Consider the following 16,505-nt stretch of genomic DNA (forward strand, 5'->3'; position numbering starts at 1 on the left):
GGAACCTCTTTTCTATTCCCACTGTAACAGTCTCCTGTGGTAAAAATCTTGAGAAAAATAATCAGAAGAAAAGCGACTAATCCTATTGATCTTTCTCTACTTCATGCTCTTAACACTCAGGGAAAGGCTGTACAAACAAGCTAAATAGTTAGGCAGAACCCTTCCATATATAAAATAATACTGCTGTTTTTTTTTCCTATAGAAAAAAAATAAGGGGTCGGGAAAATCAGAGAAACATTTTAAAAAAAATGCAGAAAACAAGGAAGGCGTATCAGGTGGAGAAAAAAAATTAAAAGGGGGAAGAGAAGCATACTGAGCAGAAATTAGAATGGTGGTGCTATCATTGACAATCCACATATTTTGCCTACTGGGAGGAATAACATAACACCAGAATTAGGGATAAGCCACAAAAGTATATATTTTGGGAGGAAGTCCAATGGTTGGGGCACTAGTTTGGGACTTGGGACACCTGAGTTCTATTTCCTGCTCTGTCACAAACCTTCCACTATGGCTCTCAGTAAATTATTTAGCCCGTGTCTCAGTTTTCTTGACCAGGAGGAATTAACTCTAAGAGGTATGCTGACGTGTAGATAGGTACAGTCCAGGTGTTCTAATGTACAAGTGTTGAAGCACACAACCTCTGTTACAAAAATATGGTAAGCCTAACATTTTCAAGTTTATGCAGTTTGGCACACAACTCCAAGAGACGCATATTTGCATTTCAGAATATTGTACATTATCGTTATTTTTGTATCAAAACTCAATCTTCCTGTCCATCACATCCTGTTTAGCAATATTTCAATTACAAAGAAAAAGACAGTGACAGGAAGCAGGAGACTTGGTGCTATACTATTCTTATTAGGGTCCAAAAATCAGCTAAAGAAAGCTCACGTGTTTTACATGATACCCCTTGAGTCTTCCTTTAAAGGAATGGTAGAGAGATCAACATATCAGATACACTAGCAGCAGAGAGACACCACTAGATAACTTGATACAGATGGAGAACAGAAGACAAGGACCCCCAGAGGAGCTGACTGCACAGAAGTAATCCAGTCAAAACACAGTGAGTGCACTAACAAAACGGTACAAAATTCTTTTGTATCTATTTCTCAGTAGGAAAAATCTATATGCTATAAAGAAAATATTAGAGCAAGTTTTACAGGGTATCATTTAAGTAGTAAGAAAGAACTACACTAGGACAGAATGAGTGAGATATTTTCTGGAAAAAATATTTTGAGAGAAACAACGCAAAGTAGACTGCATGCATGGAATAACAAACCATCACTGCCCAAAGAAATAGTAAAAACAACGTACCAGAAAAAAAAAAAAAAAACTAAAACAAATATATAGACTAAAGTCAAAACAACTCCCATCAAAAGTTCATGGAAACAGGAAGTAGCATTTTCAGCTTTAGTAAAACTAAAATTAGCTTTAGTAAGCAGGTGCAAAACAGACATGAATAAAAGCAAAATCCCAAAGTCATCTAGAGAGCTAAACATTCTTCTTTAAGATTTTATATTCTAAAAAAAGAAAAAATATTCATTGTACCATCAAAAGGTCAAGTTTTATATTCATTTTCTAAATTGTCTTCCATAGACTAACAAACTTAGTTCCTTTGATGCTATAGAACTATGTAAAGGAAAATTCTGTATTTAAAATTTGATTGCGAATGATAATACAATTTCATTTTCAGTATATTAAAAAAATGCAACTGAACTAGTGTCAAACTGAACAATTATAGATTGATTTCTCCTACTATTGGCTGTGCTTTACAGACTTTATATATACAAAGTAACTTTCTGCAAAATCTGTAAAATGATTCTCAACTTACTCTACAAAAGTGATGCAGACAAATGAAGGCAGCAAGACTGGTTCTGAGTATTATCCTGCTAATTTATTCTGACTGAATTAAGAAATGTCATCTCCAATATCACTAGAGTGTTTTAGTAATGTAATAATTTTTTTAAAGTGAGTACTAATAAAGCTGACACTGATGAATTTACTACCCAATTCCCACACAAAAATGCTATTGATTTATTAATGAATTCGTTCTCTAATTAACACTATTCCCTTACATTTTAGAACATGGAATGCGAATAGGGAAGGCTCAAAGTTGAGGCTCATCAGAGCAATGTCCAGGTTAAAGATGTCAATTGTTAGCATCTCTAATGTGGTATGGTCATCTGCTTCAAATGCCTACCAACTTTCCTGTACGAATCATCTTCAACTCTGACCCAGTGAAAGCAAACTGAAAAGACATACCCCCACCCCCAGTCAGTCACCTGTCCCTCACAGGCATCCTACTCTGTAATGCACCAAATCTGGGTCTGTCCAGACCATCATGGAGGAACATAACACGTTCAGTGGCCTCTACACTGTCCAACTGATAGCATGAGAACTAATCAATAACCAGCCTTATAGAAACTACATGCACAGCACTGGGTTAACTGGCTTTAGCATAAACATGCTTCAGAACCTATTTGAATGAATTAAAATGTTAAAGAAAGAAATGTGCCTGCATATAAATCTTAAGCCAGGAACTATTTTGCTTTCACAAGCAGAAAATGAAGGCGCTCAATAGCGCCTACTGCCCTGAGAGCTGCTAAGTTTTGAGAGCCCCTGGGCAATCTGGCTGCTTCCATCAGCTCTGTGGTCCTGGGAAGCCATCATTTACCTTTACTGACTTCTAAAACTTTTTTTTTTAAGAAGTGGAACAACTTTATAGTTCAGCGATTTAAGCATATCGGTATACACTATTTTATTTATACACTTAAGTGCATAAAACCTTATACAAAAAAGTGCTTAATTTGCTAATAGCCTAACCAAGTAACTTCTATCACCACCCTGTACTTTAGAACAGGGGCGGGCAAACTTTTTGGCATGAGTGCTGAGTCAGGTTTCAGAAATTGTATGGAGGGCTGGTTAGGGGAGGGGGTCGTGGCCCGGCCCCCACCCCCTATCTGCCACATTCAACCCTCCCTGTTCCCTGATGACCCCCCCAGGACCCCTACCCCATCCACCTCTCCCCCACTTCTTGTCCCCTGACTGCCCGCAGAAACCCCGCCCCTGACTGCCCCCTGCTGTCCCATCCAACCCCCCCTTCCTGACTGCCCCTGGGGACCCCTGCCCCATCCAATCACCCCTTCTCCCTATCCACTGACTGCACCCGGGACCCTTGCCCTGACTGCCCCCCGCCACCCCATCCAACCCCCCCTCCTTCCTGACTGCCCCCCCGGACCCTTGCCCTCATACAGCCACCCCTGTTCCCCGCTCTCTGACCGCCCCAACCCCTATCCTCACCCCTGCCTTCTGACCACCACCCCGAACTCCCCTGCCCTCTATTCAACCCCCCTGCTCCCTGCCCCCTTACCACACTGCCTGGAGCACCGGTGGCTGGCGGCACTACCGCCGCGCCACCTGGCTGGAGCCAGCCACACCATCGCCGCTGGGCTCTGCAGCTGCGCTGCCCCAGGAGCTCACAGGCCCACCGCCCAGAGCATTGCACCGGTGGCAGGGAGAGCTGAGGCTGCGGGGGAGGGGGAACTGCGGGGAAGGGGGAACAGCAGGGGTGGGGCCGGGGCTAGCCTCCCAGGCTAGGAATTCAGGGGCCAGGCAGGAGGGTCCCACGGGCCGTAGTTTGCCCACCTCTGCTTTAGAAGATTCCTCCACACACTTATTTCACTACCCTACAGACTTTTTAACTCTTCAGAGACAAGAGACTTGGAGTTAGGAACTTCACAAGACAGTAAGCGCTAAGGGAGGCAGCCTCCATGACAGATAGAAAGAGTTATGAGTAACAGCAATATCTAATGAATATTTTTTAATTTTTCAAAATCAGTTTATACTAGAGATGCCAACATCTGCAAATGAAGAAATTTTCAAGTGAGTTTCTAACTCAACTCAACTACAGACCTGCAACTGTGCCTCCATCCGCTTGGCCAGCTGGTCAATTGGCTGGTCAACTAATGTCAACTGACTGGTCAACTAACCACCTATTATTTGATTAAGGTCAAATCCTGTCATATATTCCAGAAAGAATGCCCCAATACAGGTGGCGGCCTACCTTTTTGATTGAATCATGGTGCCATCTGTTAGCAGACCTACTGAAATGTCTTAATCACTCACTTTACTACATGATAATGTTATCTGTTGGGAAAGTTGAATATCTTAACTGACTGGAATCTTCTAGAACAAACATATGTATTTGTGTATGTATATCTTTATTTGCATATCATGCCATCAATATACCTGGCAGTTTACAAAGCACATTAAACAAGTTAAAAAGACAGGGTCTCTGCCCCAAAGAGCTTACAGTCTAAACGGACTAAACGAACATACAGAAATTAACTCAGAAGGGAATGTGGTTCAGTCATTAAACCTTTGCCACTCCCATTAAAGTGAAATGGGTAAGAGACATTAACCTACTTGAGGAGTTGGCCTGCTGCATACCTAGCGTAAGTGCACTTAAAAATGACTTTTTTTTTTCTTTACAGCGCTATGTGTTTTATTTAATTTCATTTTTCTTTTGTTCAGTCTTGAATAATGTTCACATTTAAATGCTAAAGTAACATTGTTAAATGGTAATAACTATTCTTTCATGTTTTATAACTTAATTTCACTGTGTTTTACATTTTTCTAAGTTGAAATAACTCAGTTGTTTTTTGTAATTAGGCATAAGTATTGTTGTAAAAATTGAGGACTAGTAGGCATATTTTAATTGTTAGCCTAACTGGTAAAAAGTGGATAGAGATTCATGAATTGTTATAATGATCTGTTATATAAAACTGTTTAAGAAAAGATGTGAGAAGACAGAAAGCCTGACTTAATTTAAACAGTAAGGATCTACTGATGCCACTCAAGGATTGTGTTAACATTATGACTGGTAAACAAGAGGAGCAGAAATCAATGAACCAAAATTGGAATGTTGGAAATTAGACCTAACCGTGGACAAAAAAATGAGAGAGGATGGGACTATTCCACCTATCACCTTTTTGGGGGCCCTTTAAAAAAAAAAAGACTTTGGGGAGGAGAAAAAAATGTTTACCATCTCTGTGACTGTGGAAAAAAACCTGTTGGTGTGACACCAGACCTTGATACTCCAGTGGGGAAGCTTGACTTTTATTTACTACACCAGTGAGGAACCCAGCTTGATACATGTGAGATCCTGCTCTCTTTTCCCGTCCCACATGTGCTCCTTTCTGTCCCTGTCCTCCCTATCTTACTACTGGTCCTCCCTCTCTTGGCTTTTCACTTGATCTTGAACTGTACTGTGTGGCACCAGCACAATGAGACGAGACTGCCTATCCAGCTCTGCTCAGCCTGAAAAGGACCAGTAAACGAGAGTGACCTGACTAGACTAACTACATGATGTCACTGGCCAGCGACGTGAGCTGGGGTCTAGAGAAACCTGCCAACCTGCCAGCCCAAAGCATCTGTCCATGACTGACCAACCATCCTATATTCTGAGAATATCAACAAAAGGTGTATTTCCCTCATATTTACTATCCTATCTTTTCTCTCCCTACTGTGTCTGTTTTGTCTAAAGCAGGAAAGTGATTATCATTCCCAACTAGGGTCTGGGAAAGGTAATCAGCGTGTCAGAGCTTGTCATAGGTTTTACCCCCACTTTGGATTTCAGAGTACAGATATGAGGACCTCATGTGAACCCCTAAACTGAATTACCAGTTTAGATCTGGTTTTGCTGCCACCACTCCCAAGTTCTAACTCCTTTCCCTGGGGAGCCTTGAGAGACTTCTTTACCAATTTTCTGGTGAACACCGATCCAAACCCTTGGATCTTAACACAAGGAGAATTTAACCATCCCCCCTCCTTTCCCCCACCAATTCCTGGTGAGTCCAGATCCAATTCCCTTGGATCTTAACACAAGGAAAAATTAATCAGGTTCTTAAAAATAAGACTTTTAATTAAAGAAAAGAAAGGTAAAAGAAACCCTCTGGGAGATAGCATACAAGCTGATCTCACAGACAACAGATTTAAAACACAGAGGATGTTTCCCTGGGCAAAAACTTAGTTAAACAAAAAATACCCAATTTGACTATTCCCTAATGCCCAAGACAAGTTACAAAGAAAATAAACATAAACCTATTTATTCCCTTCACTAATACTTACTACTTGATAAGAGGCTGAATTTTGGAGCTTTCCCACTCCGGTTAAAACTGAAAACTAAACAAAGGAAACTTTCCTTTTTTTTTTTTTTTTTTTTTTGAAACATCTTATCCCCCCATTGGTTCTCTGGTTAGGTGTCAGCTAGGCTGGGTGAACTTCTTAATCCTTTACAGGTAAAAGAGACATTAACCCTTAACTATTTGTTTATGACAGAGCTAAATACAAGGTGAAACAGATTGTTAAACGTAAAGGGTTAACACATGTTTCAAGAGACCATTCAAGGTGAAGTGGGAAGTTAACACCTCTGCAGCCATAGGTTAAAGGTGGGTTAGTGATTACAGATTGTCATAATGAGCCATAAATCCATTGTCTTTATTGAGTCCATGATTTTTATTGCTTCAAAAAGAAGCAGACACAGAACTAACGTGGAGATCTAGAAGAATTCTTTCACCAACTCTGCCTCAAAGAATTCTCTCGTAACAAAGATGATACCACCACAACTCCCACATCCCCACTGACAATCAGAAGAAAAAAGAATCATCTGACTGCACATCCCACAGTGGACAAAACCACATACTTGATCATTACATTGATTGCTTCAGGAAAAAAAATTGTCTGAAATCCTTAAACAACATCCATGACAATCTAACATTGAGAGGACTGCTATACATTCGCTGAAATCCAACCACCCAATAATGATTATATCAGCAGACAAAGTGGGCGCCATTGTGGTCCTCAGCCGTGATGACTCCATCAACAAGGCCAACTGACAACTCTCCAACACCACCTACTATGAAGAACTCAAAGCAGACACCACACTTAAGAATTTAAGAATATAATCAAATCCTTCCTGAAACAACCCCAACAGAAACTCTGCAACTTCATCCCCCATGAAACCATCCCTACGACCTTCTACATGCTTCCCAATACACACAGACAAGGAACCCAGGCAGATCCATCAGATCTCACCATGGCACTCTTACTGATGGAATGTCGTGACTCCTAGAAATCATCCTCAAACCACTCAACACACAAAGCACCAGTTTCCTCCAGAACACAACCGACTTCCTCCAGAAACTCCACATCATTAATAACCTCCCTCAGAATACCGTACTTGCCACCATGGATGTCAATGACCTCCCTACACACTAACATCCCTCATGACAGCATCGCAGCCCACTTCAAATATCCACAAGACCATGGAAAACCACTAAATTATCCACCCCAAACATACTGCTAAATTCAGCCATTTCTCCTCACCAACAACTCTACCTTCAACAACAAACACTTTGCCCAAACCATGGGAACAAACGTGGGTACTAGTATGGCTCCCCAATATGCCAGCCTCTTGATGGGTGATCTCAAGGAAGAATTTCTGGACAAATGCACCATAAAACCAATCATATACCTGAAATACAGTGATAAATTTTTTGTCCTCTGTACAGATGACCTAAACTCCCTTACAGACTTCCACCACAACTTTAACCACTACCATGCATCCATCAAACTCTCTCTAGAACACTCCCACGCTAGCACCAACTTCCAGGACACCATGATCAGCTTCAACAATGGAACTCTACAGACAACTATATACAAGAAACCCCGGGATCACCACACCTAATTTCAGAGATCCAGTAACCACCCCAAACTTACCAAGCAATTTGTTGTCCACAACCAGGCACTCAGATGATATAAAATATACTCTGAGGAGAAGGTCCAGCATATACACCTTAACATATTTTAAACCCTCTTCACCAAACAAGGACACTCCCCCAGAGAAGTGGATTACATCATGGAATGGGCCACATAAATACCCCGAGAGAACCTCCAACCATACATCACTGGTTCTCATCTTCCACCACACCGGGTTTCATTAAACAATTACCATCCATACTCGATGGGGATCACATCCTAAAGAAAGTATTTCCTGAATCCCCTCTTCTGGCCTTCAAATAACCTCCCAACCTCTCCAAGCTCATCATCAGAAGCAAGCTCCCCATAGTCCAGGACCCACCAACTCAAAGAGGCACCAGACCCTGCCACAAACACATGCAAAACCTGCAGACATATCTCCACTGCTATGATGATCAGTAACCCACCCCAACAGTCCTTTCAAGATCCATGCATACTACACATGCCTCACATGTGGTGTACCTCCTTTCAGTGCATTAAATGCCCCAATAGCAACAATGTGGGTGAAACCACTACTCTCTCAAATGAACTCACACAGAAAAATGATAAAAGAAACTCCATATCACCGATGGGGCGAACGTTTCCACAAAACAATCACTCCATATCTGACCTCTCAATCCTCACCCTCAAAGGAAATCTGCACAAGGCCTTCAAAAGATGAGCCTGGGAACTTAAATTTATAACTTTGTAGGCACTAAAAATCATGGACTCAATAAAGACAGTAGATTTATGGCTTATTATAACAATCTATAATCCACTAACCCTTCTTCGTACTGCAATTTCAGAGGTGCTAACTCCCCATTTCACCTTAAATAGTCTCTTACGACATGTTAGCTTCTTATACTAAACAATCTGTATTGTATTTTAGCTGTAACCTTGTATTTTAGTTGTCTCTCCTTCACCAACAGAAATCGGTCCAATAAAAGATATTACCTCACCTACCACACCTTTCTCCAATAGTCTATCAATTTGAGTTTCAAAGCTCTTTGTGTGATTTTGATTCTTTTCCTTTTGTGTGTTTCAATCAATAAATTTCTAACCTCTGGCATTAATTTTATAGTGGGTTTGCCATGGTATTAAGAAGGTTGAGATCTCTGTATACCAAACTTGAACCTTGTTTAATGTTGGACAGTGATTAACACATTTAACTCATTGGGGCCATATACTTCATCCAAATTAACACAATATTATCTATGTAAAGCTTGGGCTACTGGAGACAAAGTCTCACTCTTTTTTTTTTTTATTACCGTTATTGTTCTAATAAATAAGTGCTTTAAAATATTTGACCATTTTTCACATTATTTGACAATATCTGACCAGTCAATTGACCAATTATTTCTGGACCAAAAGCCCAACCTTGTGCCTCCATAATTATTAAAATGAGATCTCACTTATTTCATTCCAATCACTGATACGAGCTTTAAAGGAATACAGTACCTTGGAAATTTCAGGAAAGTAGCTATCTAAACTGGATAATGAGCTTTCCATTTTGCTTTGTTCATCATCTGCAATTACAAAATAGAAAATTTTAAAATTAAACAGCCATTAACAACTTCAGGAAAATACTTTATTTCCAACAACTAGATGAGGACTGTAATTACTACTTCATCAACAATAATACATGTTGATATCAACAAAAATAAAGAGCAGACAACTATGTGCCATTGCCCACTTTCTCATTTTGATTCAGTGACTTCTGCGTTCTTTCCTGTTTGTTGGAGGGTGTAAGCAATTGTTGCAATTCCATAAATGAGTAGTTTGTACCTTCTTTTCCCACATGGACACCAAATCCTTTACCTAACAATACACACAGGGTTCAAGCCTGACTAAAAGAAGGGCTTGTGTACATGGGAAAGTCGCACCAGTGTAACTTTTTTTTTTCCCCAGCAAAAACTGTTTGCGTCCATAGATAAGTTGTCTTGTATGTTTATCTTGCTACCTAAATCACAGAAGTCAAACTGCTTTCCAATTGACTTAACTATTTTGGAGGGAGATATATCAATGTAAGATCCATGTGGAGGAATTGTCATTCTGATATAATTACATCAATTCAGTTAGTCCTCCCACTGCTATCCCACACTGCACCAGTTCACACCTGAAGTAACCTGTTTAGTTACTTGCACACACTCCACTGTTCCTGGGTCAACTGGACTGGATGGGCCCTCTCCCACGGGCTTAAATGCTGCTTGAAGAGGCCCAAAAAATTCTATTTGTGACTCACATTCATTGCAAATGTATCATCACAACTACACTCAGGCCTCCATGCATAAATGGCATGGTCTACCGAGAACCAACTGAATTATATGATATAGCAGAAGGGATCATGGGAGTTTAACCCTAAGTACCACAATCCTCTGAAAATTAGCAAAAATGCATAGAGCCTAGCAATAGCCCTTGGTAGCCTGGGTTACCCACACAGAGCATAATGCACTTAGATACAGGGCTGTGCTGCATGGATACAATACATCATAAGTGCAGTAGCTTAAACAAGTTCATGCACAGCAGTGCATTATTGATTTAGTTATACCGTTTTAATTAAATCAATATAAACTATACGGGTGCAACTTTCTCATGTAAACAAGGCTGAAATGGCAAAACTCATTAATTTCACGAGGACAGGCTAAGGCCCATGATCTACAGTATTACAGGAAGCATAAATGATGAAGGCACTAGCTGCTAAGCATGACAATTCCTTACTTTAGGATTTTACCTACAATGTTGGCCAAATAAATTTATTATGCAGCCACTAATAACAAAATTATTTACCTTCATGAGATTCTCCATTTCTTTTTTCTTGCATTGCAGCTTCAAAGTTTAGTTGGAGAATTTTGTTTAAAGTAGTTATCCATTCCTCCATTTCCAGTTCACAGTCTGCAGCTAGAAGATAACTACTCTTGTCTTGCATCTTGAGTTCAAAAGCAAAACGTTTCACTTTGTTGTTCTACAATAAAATAAAAAGACCTTTCCACATTAGCCAAGTTTTTCCACCTTCCCCTTCCTATAAAACAGGACAGGAAACTGTCTTGCATAATGTTTTCTGGGGTTCATCTATGATAAAAAAATATATACTGCAACACAAGTGTAATTTTTTAAAAAGTGATGCTTCCTTTTTTCTGAGGCTTCATCTTTGGAAAGATTTTTATAGTATAGTGACAGTCTAAACCAGTGGTGGGCAACCTGCCGCCCGCAAGCCACTCGTGGCCCGTCAGGATAATCCACTAGCGGGCCGCCTGACAGTTTGTTTATATTTGCACGGCCGCCTGCAGCTCCCAGTGGCTGCAGTTCGCTGTTCCTGGTCAATGGGAGCTGTGGGAAGCAGCGGCCAACACGTCCCTGCTGCTTACGCAGCTCCCATTGGCCAGGAACGGCAAACTGCGGCTACTGGGAGCTGCGGGCGGCCGTGCAAATGTAAACAAACTGTCAGGCGGACCGCTAGCGGATTATCCTGACGGGCCGCGGGTGGCTTGCGGGCGGCAGGTTGCCCACCACTGGTCTAAACACTGAAAGCAACTTAATTTACCTACGCTTTTGTTTCCTACCATCGCCCTACTGGCGATTACAAACTAAAAGCAAATACAATGTGCAAATAGGTAGCACTAAAAATCTCAGTCTACAGGTATTTATTTAAATTGCGGGAGTGTCTTCAGTAATAAAATTCTTATAGTAAAAGTTCCCACCTGTATGAGTGTCCTTAGATCAAAGTTCAGAAGCATGAAACCACGTCGCTAACATTTTAGGTATGAGAGCCCTTGACACACAGGCAAGTAAAGACCAACAGGAGTGATCTGTTACAGTCGTAAGTCTACTTTTTGAGTGCCCTCCTTTGGCTGTACTTTTCCATAAGCAATGTGTTATGGAATTAGTCCTGCTTCCTCACTTCCCCAATCAACACAGTCACCATGTTCTGTAATTATAATCAAGACTTCATATACTCCGTGGCCAGCTTCACCTGAATTCTACAAAAACAGCCGTGGATTCTCTGGTGCAGCCAATTGGAAATTCTGTGGTTGCTTAATTTTAATTAAAAATTTACATTTAATTAGTATGACTATAAGTAATACAATTACTACAGTAGCCTTGTTTTATATTTTTATATTAAATTCAGTGTCCTCGCATTTTCAATATATGCCACAGATCTTTATTCCGATCACATAAAGATAGAGTTCTTAGAAAGAGAAGCTAGGGGTTTTGGCAGCAGAAAAAGTAAGGAGAGGTAATGTTATTCACTGTACAAGGTAAGTGATTTCTCCTCCTCCTTTAAGCAGTGTCCCTATGGGTGGTCCACTTCAGGATGTGTGCGCACCCATGCACTCTTGATCGAAGAATTTTGACAGCAATGTCCAGAGGCCCACACCTGTGTCCTAGATATCCTTGTTTTCTGGGGAGCTGATCTGCTTGATGAGCAGTGTCTGATGAGAGGTGTCCCATGGGGAAGGAGGTGGGGAAGGGGGCATGGAGAGGAACTGTAATGCTCAGCCCAATCTGACAGTGTCTAAGACCCAGCTGTTGGAGATAATCGAGTCCCAAGCATTGTAAAAGCAAGCCAGGCTATCCCCAAAGGGGTGGGGGAACGACTGGACCAGTGCTCTGGACAGAGGAGTCAAAATGGGTGCTTGCCCTGTGCCAAGGAAGGGCATGTGGAGTCCTCAGCTTGAGCCCAACTGCTTCCTCTTGTGGAATCTATCCCTCTTTGTAGGGTACACTCCCAAGGACCTCAAGGTAGCCCTGGAAATCTTGAAGGAATGCAAAGTGTCATCAGTCTTGTCCAAGAACAAGACTCAGCTATCAAAGGGCAAGTCTTCAATGAATTACTGGACATCCAGAATGATCCCAGATGTTTTGCAACCAGGAAGCCCTCCTCACGGTTATTGCCACGGCATAAACCTGGCTGAGGTGTCCACAACATCAAGGGCAGAGTGCAAAGACATTTTGGCCATCAAGCAGCCTTCTTCAACAAACTCCTGGAACTTCTCAAGCAATGTCTTGGGCAACTGTCCTTGAATTGAGCCATACTGACCAATTAAGAAAATCATACTTGATCAGCAAAGCCTGTTGATTTGCGATCATCATCTGTAAGGACAATGAGGTATAGCTCTTCCTGCCTAGAAGATCCACCTGCTTGGAGTTTCTGTCCTTGGGGGTATACTTGAAACTTCCCTGCTGGGCCCTGTTGTTTACCACCGTTATGACCAGAGAATTCGGGGGCAGGTCGGAAAAGCACCCCTCAAATCCCTGCATGGGAACAAAGTAGCGCTTTTCCAGGCATTTTGCATCCATCGGTACTGAGGCCAGCGTACTTCACAGGGCTCTCACCAGCTCAAAGAGTGCATCATTGATCAGAAGGGCCACTCTCCCAGGAATGGCAAGCTATAAAACATCCACCAGTTTGGGAGTGTTCTCTTGGAGGAACTCTGCTTGGATGCCCAGGGATGCACCTATGCAGCGTAAAAGGTCTTGATATGCCTTAAAGTCCCCTGGAATAAAAGAGGAGGATGAACCAGGCACGGTATCAGCCGGTGATGAGAACGAAGGTCTCAGCTGAGCCAAAACCAGCTCTCGCTCCCGCAAAGAAGTCCCCTGGAGTGAGGACAACATCGGCTCTGCGGGGAGGAAGACCGCCTGGGCTTGTGCTCGATCCGAAGCCACCACTATTGACTGAGCAGGTGACTTCAACTTCAAACAAGACCAAAAGCAGGATCTCCACCAACAACAAGTGTCCCACTGTGTCCAAGGCCACTCTTATAGGTATGGCATTGGTGGCCAATAGGGGTTGGGCCAGGTACCTCCATCCTGGTCAGAGGGCACACACCAACCTTGGGAGCCACACTGGTCCATTTGCGGCCCCCAAAGCTCATCCGGTGATGTGGAGCGGGAAGATGACAACTCCAACTCAGAATCAGAACCCTAGGATCTCGGTGACATGGGCGGCGCAACACCTGACGGAGCCAATAGGTGGTCTGATTAATCCATCAGCCAGAACAAAGAGGGAATCGGCACCCCCAATGAAAGCAGAATGTCAGTATTGAGCATGCCTGTGCCATGGGAAGCATCAGTCCCATCACAAATAGTGGTACCAGAGCGCCCAAACGTGTTGATGTCGAAACTGGTGAGCTGCCATGGGAGCAATTGCGCCATCGAATGCAGCAGCCCGAAGAGAGTCCCAGTGCTGAGGTCCCCCGCACTGATTCCAGTACCAGCTCCATCTTCACTAGGGGAAAGGGAGTATCTAAATGTGGTGCCGACAGACACAAAGGTTCAGCGGCTCACTCCATTGGGGTGGGGTGGAGCATAGGTGCAGGCCTGGGAAAGTGCTGGACCAACGATGAGGACTTAAAGGCAGAGGAAGTCTGCAGATGCCTGGTACACCGACGACATGGACACAGTCTGTACTCAGCATCTCCCACATTGGTACTGGACTCAATGGATGCCCAGAGGCTGGACCTGGTGTCAACAGTATGGGGTTTCTGCCCTTCCCATTTGGTACCAAGAAAGAGTCAGAGGTATCCAGGCCATCCCACACGCCAGAACCAGACTTGTGCTGGTCCGCACTTTTCCTGGGGGAGAGGAGTCGCCTCATGACCTGGAGCGATCCCAATTGGTCTTATGAGACCTCTTCTTTGGCGCCGATCATGGAGAATGGCTCCCCCGCCTCTTTGATGAAGTGCTTGCCCTGGAACAAGAGGCAGCAGGAGCGTCCAAACCCAAAGGCGATCTTCAGCCCAAGGTTTGCCTCAGTACACCGCAGCAAGTGCTGCTTGTGGTGAAGGTCCTGTGCCACCTGAGTCTGCTTTTTAAACGATTTACAAATTTAACAGTGCTCTTTAAGGCGGGCCTCGCTGAAACAAAGCAAGCACCACTTGCGGGAGTTGCTGTTGGGAACTACCATTCCACATGAAGGACAGTGTTTAAACCCTGGTGAGAATATCACTGGGGAACACTATCAACTAATATTATCTAATTCTAACTTACTAAATACTATAAACTAGGCTAAGACTAAATGTGAGGCTGTGAGACTACAATCACACTACAAACACAGCTCTGACTCCAGCCATGTGCAGTGAGAAGAAACTGAGGGGAGTCAGGGCGGTGCCACCTCATATAGCCAGGGAAGGGCCACAGCCACGAGCGTCACCCCTCTACGGGTACTACTAGACAAAAATCTCCAGTTCTGGCACACTGGGCATGCACACATCTAAGTGGAACACCCGTCTGCATCTACTCAAAGAACCACCTATTCTTCTTCAAGTAGCGTCCCTATGGGGCACCACTTCAGGAGATTCATGAGCAGTACCTCAATTATGGAGGAGAGCGCCAATGAAACCAATCTGGTACAGACCATAGAACAGCACCAGTTCTGGAAACAGACACAAGAGTGTAGTGCTAGGAAAATATGTGCACTGAAGACCAGGTGGCTGCTCAGCAGATGACAGAGATAGGTGGGTTTTTCAGTTAGGTCACAGAGTTATATTGAGCCTAATGGAAGCTTAATAACATGTTAAGCTGCATCCCAAAACCCACTTAGACAGTCTTTGGGTTGAGATAGAGTGTCCTTTCTTTCATTCTGCTATCAAGATGAAAAGCAACAGGTAAATCCTAAAGGGCTTACCTCTATTAAAGTAAAATATGAGACCTCTTCTTACATTCACTCTATGGAAGCTCACAGCTCCTCTTGAAGAGTGAGACTTGGGATAATATACCAGTAGGTGAATCTCCTGATTAATGTGGAACTCCGAAGAAACTAAGTAAGTGAGGGTGCAGCTGTAATGTCATATTGTATCCAACAGAAAACAATGTATGGTGTATCCGAAGAAGTGGGCTGTAGTCCACAAAAGCTTATGCTCTAATAAATTTGTTAGTCTCTAAGGTGCCACAAGTACTCCTGTTCTTTTTGCGGATACAGACTAACACGGCTGCTACTCTGAAATGTATGGTGGGGTCAGCCATCAGGAATCCTAGTTCCCCATACCTTCCTGACTGAGGCAATGGCTGTGAAGAAGGATGTCTTGAGGGGCAAATGAAGGAGGAAACATCTCTCTGTAAATTCAACAGGAGTTACCTCAGCTTATTAAGAACTATGTTGAGGTCCCATGGTGGAGTAGGTTCCTTGACAGGAGGAGAAAGTATGAACAGACCCTTAATAAACCTTGCAGTGGTCAAGTGAGTAAAGACTGAAAACCGCTAGATGGTGGGGTAGAGGGGGAAGCTGTGATGGTAACCAGGTGAACCTTAATTAAAATCAGTGATAATCCTGTGCTTCTTAAATTTAGCAGGTAATCAAAAATGTAAGCCAGACAAGACCTGAGAGCAGGTAAACATGGGTGGCTGCACCAAACTTGAAAATGTTTCCACTTCTGTAGGTAAGTTTTCCTCTTAGTGAATTCCCTATTATTGAGCAGTTTTGAATGTATCTCTGTAGAGCAGTCTTGTTCTATACTAGGGAGGCATTTAGTAGCCTGGCCTTGAGGTGAAACGTCGAGATGATGAGGTGAGTGATGGAACTTGACTCCGTCCTTAGTGAGGAGATCTGCTGTCAGGGAAAGGCAAAGAGGTGGTTGCTGAGATATGCAAACCAGCTAGGTACCATACCGGACTTGGCCATGATGGTGATATGAGGATGGCTACAAATTTCTCCTGTTTCAACTTGTTCAAGACTTTGAGCTGTAATGGCATCAGATGATAAGAGTATA

The 16,505-nt window shown here is 42.8% G+C and overlaps 1 protein-coding gene across 13 annotated transcripts in view; it reads right to left on the reverse strand.

The window, feature by feature from the left end:
- DOCK9 (dedicator of cytokinesis 9) overlaps positions 1–16,505 on the reverse strand; it is a 319,963-nt gene that overhangs the window by 169,043 nt on the left and 134,415 nt on the right. For all 13 annotated transcript variants that reach the window (XM_054012624.1, XM_054012570.1, XM_054012629.1 and 10 more), the window contains exons 8-9: positions 10,585–10,759; positions 9,256–9,323 (exon numbers count right to left, since the gene is read on the reverse strand). In XM_054012624.1, the coding sequence (XP_053868599.1) occupies positions 9,256–9,323; positions 10,585–10,759 (243 nt within the window). The remainder of the gene's footprint in view (positions 1–9,255; positions 9,324–10,584; positions 10,760–16,505) is intronic.

This window comes from Malaclemys terrapin, chromosome 1 (genome assembly GCF_027887155.1).
Source record: "Malaclemys terrapin pileata isolate rMalTer1 chromosome 1, rMalTer1.hap1, whole genome shotgun sequence".
In the NCBI taxonomy this organism is placed as follows: domain Eukaryota; kingdom Metazoa; phylum Chordata; order Testudines; family Emydidae; genus Malaclemys; species Malaclemys terrapin.